Here is a 5,548-nt window from a genome sequence, read left to right as displayed (position 1 = left end):
AAAAAAATTCTCAAAAATCAACGCGATTTTTTACTAACTTCGAACTTGCATTGTTTACTAGAATTTAATGGGCTGCAAAACTGCAAACTCAAAAAAATCTGATTAAAAAGTTGAAAATTTGTTGAATGAACCATATTTTTATACAAAATTGGTGGAAAAATATTAGAATAAAAATTGTTGCATATATTGTGAAAAATTTGCTATGCCAATACTTTGTTCCGGCAGTGTATGTAGTCGCCACTGCCTGAACTCAATTCCTATTTGCAATTATACCTCATTTCCAAGACAGTCGGGCCTATTTTACAGCGATAGACTAGGACTTTCATTTCAGCAGCATTCTTCAGCTTTTGCACTTTTACCCCTACAGCAATAAAATTTTTGTTGGAGCTGTCATTGAAAAAATCTTCCAAACGCCATCGCATCCAAAATTCGAGCTAACAACAGTGATCTCAGTATGTATTCGTAAGCCTTTGCGCCGTGAACGCGATTTAGCTTTCATTTAAGCAGTAGTTTTAGTAAAAATATTTCTCATTTACCTATGTATTTGGATAAAAGATTAAGCAATTGAAGCATATTTTTTTCAGTCGCTATTTGTATTTTTTTTTTTGCAAGATTTAAATGCTAAAAGTACGGCAGACAAGAATTTTAGCTGCAAACTTATCCATCTATGCCTTTGTATAAGATAAAATAATCCACTGTCGATATGTACTTCTGTCCAAATGTACTCGTGTGTGTGTGTGTATTGCACTTGTTTGTGCATGTGTTTGTTCGATTATCCGCTTTTCAACGCATCAAAAAGTTCGTTTCCGGCTGCCATTTTGTGTTTCATATTTTTAGGTACATACGCACATACATATATACATACATACATACAAACATATTTTACATTCTTCCTGCTTGCTCCCCCTTTTCATAAACACTCATTCATATACTAACTCGCTTCTCTTTTCTTCTTGCCCGCAGTCCAACGATGCTTTCGCTAAATCATCTGTACCAAACCGGCCTCCACATCATCCAAGTGACGCTATCATTTATGCTGATGTTGATCTTTATGACCTACAATGTTTGGCTATGCATCGCGGTCGTATTGGGCGCTGCTGTGGGCTACTTCCTGTTCTGCTGGCGGAAGTCGGTGATTGTCGATGTTACGGAACACTGTCACTAGCAATGTTTAAAATGTGAAAGGCGCTTCGCATGGATGCGCTGCCTCTGGCCAAGGCAAATTGGCAATTCAAATAATCAACAAACTATAGCAACTAAAGCTGCAACAACGGCAACAACAACAGCAACAGCATGCCGTGCTTGCTCCAGATTAGCTCGGATGGGCAGCGGCGGCGACGGCGGAGGTGGGAGTAGTACGAACCGAGACGCAATTGGTGTTAAGGAGAATGGCAGGAATAGTAAAAATGGTGGTGGCGTAACCTGCCATGCAACGGCAACTTCCGTAATGAATGCCACTGGTAGCAGCGTACGCTGTGCGCGCTATTTTAAACGTTCAGCGTATGACGTGGAGCAGCAGCGCGGCACGCAAGTGACCATGACCAACGACAGCCAAAAGGACTACGATATTTACTACTATGAACGGGACGAGTACGAAGATGAGACAGTTGTTATTGATACGATTGCCGTGTCGGCGACCACCACCACCCAGTTGATGGAGAGCGGTTGCGGCAGCATCGGTGCTAATTGCCAGAAATGTCGAAATATTAAAATTCTCTTAAGACTAAGTTTAAGATATTTTTATGATATAAACTGTGAGTTTGTGAAAAATACAATTTAAGCAAAAAATACACAAACAACAAAAACCATAAAAAAAAATTATAATAATATCAAGTGAGCCAAGACAAGAAACAAAAAAAGAACACAAACGAAAAATGCAAATAAAAGTAGTTTAGGCAAGTGATAGCAAGCAATTGTACGGCAGGAGGAGCGTATTGCAGAATTTAAGAAGATTTAAGAAAAAAAGTTAGATATTTTTACAAGATGTAGTTGTACAGTTGTTAGTAATTGAAAATTTGAAAATTGTATGTTTTGAATTATGTAGGTTTGTGCGCAGCAAGTGGCCTGAACAAGCGCTTGAGTGCTATGAATGTGATCGGTGACCAATTCAAGCAAAATTTTGCACTCTTTGTTTGTAAAAAAAAAAAAAAAAAAAAATTTGCCGATTTGTTTTAGCTTATTGATAAAGCTTACTCAGCTTAACGAACTTATTGCCACTTTATGGCGTTTATATTTATTTACGCAACAAAGCACATATACACGCAACTATTTTTAGATTTTGGTTTTTAAGTTATGAACTTGCTGATTTTTGTTGAAATATTATAAAATAGTTTTCGACTTTTTTATTGGAAATTTGTGTCAAATTAGGTCACAAAGTATACTTACACACCAGATATACACTCAGAAATAAGCCAGCTAAATATATTTCTCTCAACACATGCTTTGGTAACTATAACCAAATATCGTATGTAACTACATGTATATGTATAACCAAATCATGTGTTGAGAGAAACACACATATGTACATATTTTGTTGATGTAACGAAACTCTTTTTCTCAGTGTACAATAGTTGCAATATATTCGAAAACGAAGTGACTTCCTGTATACAATTGAAATGTGTATGAAAACATAAACTTTCGAAGCGCAAAATTGTTTCTGCTCAATTGTTAGAGATTTGGAAAATTTTTACAAAACAGATTTGAGCGCGCAATGTAGAACTCTGCAGTTGTTGCATGTTAAGTTTCATTCGTTTGAAATGCACGAGGAAAAAAGTGTGCTATAAAGTTATATAACAGCGCATTTTAAGTAAATACATACACACATACATATATAAATATACATATTTATATTTTAAAAGTATCAAAAAACTCCAAAAAATCAATTCTATGGCTATCCTCTTGTTCGTAAATGCATACTGCCGCATTACAGCAAAGAAACACATTCGTCAGCCTTATCGTGAGTTTAATTTTCACTTTTCGCTTTTGGTTTCCATGGATTTACTATGGACGGATGAAAAATTTTCGAGCGAAACTCGGGATAATAAGGCAGATTATTTTGTTCAGTAACTATTGCTCATAGAAATGCCAGTTCTGCAGTGATGCGGCAGCGATGCGTTTACGAACAATAGTGCTAACGAATGTGTTTTCCATACATACATACAGTATCGGTCATATCTATAGCACGCCATTTCAAAGTGATATTGTGTGCCACTTATGTTTATTTATTTATTTTTAAGAATTTTCAATTAAAATACAGTTCTTTCTCTAACAAAACCCATATAAACCCAAGTTTAACAATTTGTAGAATACTACAAAAAAGTGCAACAAATTTTCATATAAATTTCAAACTTTTTTCTCGGAAGTGTTAAAATTTTTCTGAATACACAGTTTTATAGCCCAATCAATTTTAGTCTGATAATGTGCAAGTTTCAAGTGGCTAAAGGTAACCGTTGATTTTTTAGAATTTTTTTCGCCAAAGGTGTTGCGGTTTTCTTCCATATACAAATAAAGTGAGTTTATTCATTATATGGAAGCCAATGCCACAAAAAAAATTCTAAAAAATTAACGGTAATTCGTAGCCACTTGAAATTTGCACATTATCAGACTAAAATTGCAGGGGCTAAAAAACTGTGTACTCAAAAAAATTCTAACACTTCCGAGAAAAAAGTTTGAAATTTAGGTGAAATTTTGTTGCACTTTTTTGAAGTTTTCTACAAATTGTTAAACTTGGGTATATATGGGGTTTGTCTGAGAATGAACTAAATTTTAATTGAAAATTCTTAAAAATAAATAAATAAACATAAGTGCCACACAATATCACTTTGAAATGGCGTGCTATAGATATGACCGATACTGTACATACACATCGTCGTTTAAAGTACAAAACCGCGTATCAACAAAATGCAAAACCGCATATTTGAGGTTGCATGAATTATTTTGTAGAGAGTAAAGCTACTTATATTTCAAAATTGTTCTCTCTTTCTTAAAGCAATCAAATTTCTGGCTAGTAAATAAATTTCAGTACGAATCAAGGTACATGTATATGCCTTGGTACGAATGGCTTGAGCCAGGAGCATCCGGTGAGCAAATCCAATTTTTGGCAAAAAATGTCAGTTACGCGATTTTGCAGAACGACGATGCGCGGTTTTGTACTTTAAACGACGATATGTATGTACCAATCGTCACTACACACGAATAAAGGCGCTAGTGTTTTGACGGCGAAAAAAAATTTTACGGAAAAAGACGCTTAAGAAAAACTTCGGCGAAGAAAGACGCGTAAACAAGGTACATTGAACAGGTAGTATCAGTAGAGCAGCTGATTTGATTTATTTTCAAATTATTTGGTCTCGAAAATGTCAAATATTTTTAATTTTTTCTCACAAAAATTCTGAATTGTTAAAATCCATTTGCATGTGAAACCTTTTTCCATACAAAACAAGCGATTGAATAGCAGCTTTTGGGACGTTCGCCCAACTCAGCAGCACAACCGCTGATTACTGGCCCTTGTAAAGGATGGATCAATGCTTCGAGAAGCAAACAAATTTACTAGGAAAGAAAGTTGCATCAATTTTTATTTTTTCCAATTTAATTTTTTATTTTTTATAATTTTTTGTATTTCACATGGCACGCTTTGATTTAGAAGAAAAAATTCAGAACAGTTTTTGACACTTTCGATACCAGAAGCAACAACAAAATACACGCAAATGTTGTTTTTGCTCTACTGATACTACCTGTTTAATGTGCCTTGCGCGTAAATATAGATTTGTACCTGGCCGATGACTGTCACTTCAGTATTATTCCCCAAAAACTCGTTGGAGAATTTACATACTGTTACACCGCGAAAATAAGTTTAGGCGTCTTTCTTCTTCGTCAAATAATTTAACACATCCTTCTTCGCCGTCCACTATGTTAAGAGTCTTTCTTCGCTGAAGTGTTTTTTATGTGTCTTTTCGCGGTGAACTTTTGAGCTCGCGCCTTTATTCCTGTCTAGTGACGCTATATTCTCTACATTATGCCGAATTTCTACTCGGCATTGAAATGACAAAAAATTTATGAACTTAATGACTAATTTTTAATGTAATGGAATGATTGGCGTTTTTTGCCATTTAATACCTAGTGGAAATCCAGCATTATTCATACATATAATTAATACATTTTTCAAAACTTACTGTGTATATTTCAAATAAAGACAAAAATATTCTTTAATGCCATAACTTTCATTATTCATTCTCATGGCAACTTCAAATTTCTTTCAAATGAAATACCTTTGATTAAATACCTAAATCTAGAAACATTTGTTTTCAACAAACAATATGGCAACACTATTAACCCTGCAGTAGTCGCGTATGCGAGCTAGTATTACGCGATCGATCGCCCTAAATTTTTTTTCGGCAATGTGCATCGAGCAAAACCATCTGAAATAACAAGCGCCCATAAGCGGTAAGTAAGCTGCCGATCAGGAAATTCTCTCGTTTTCAGTTATTTTGTTGTGCTCGCGTTATTCTTCGCCCGCGCAAATAATCATCCTTGCCGTTTGCCGCCCTGTTCG

The 5,548-nt window shown here is 35.2% G+C and overlaps 1 protein-coding gene across 3 annotated transcripts in view; it reads left to right on the top strand.

Moving 5' to 3' along the window:
• Positions 1 to 2,117, top strand: part of LOC118748431 (high affinity copper uptake protein 1) — a 5,821-nt gene extending 3,704 nt beyond the window's left edge. For all 3 annotated transcript variants that reach the window (XM_036482852.1, XM_036482850.1, XM_036482851.1), the window contains one exon: positions 964 to 2,117. In XM_036482852.1, coding sequence (XP_036338745.1) covers positions 964 to 1,165 — 202 coding nt within the window. In that variant the 3' untranslated portion in view covers positions 1,166 to 2,117. The remainder of the gene's footprint in view (positions 1 to 963) is intronic.
• Positions 2,118 to 5,548: the final 3,431 nt, after the last annotated feature.

This window comes from Rhagoletis pomonella, unplaced genomic scaffold, assembly GCF_013731165.1.
Source record: "Rhagoletis pomonella isolate Grant_MI unplaced genomic scaffold, Rhpom_1.0 Rhpom_scaffold_00013, whole genome shotgun sequence".
NCBI classification, from domain to species: Eukaryota; Metazoa; Arthropoda; class Insecta; order Diptera; family Tephritidae; genus Rhagoletis; species Rhagoletis pomonella.
The sequence above is the reverse complement of the archived record's forward strand: the minus strand, read 5'-3'. Positions and strand labels throughout refer to the sequence as shown.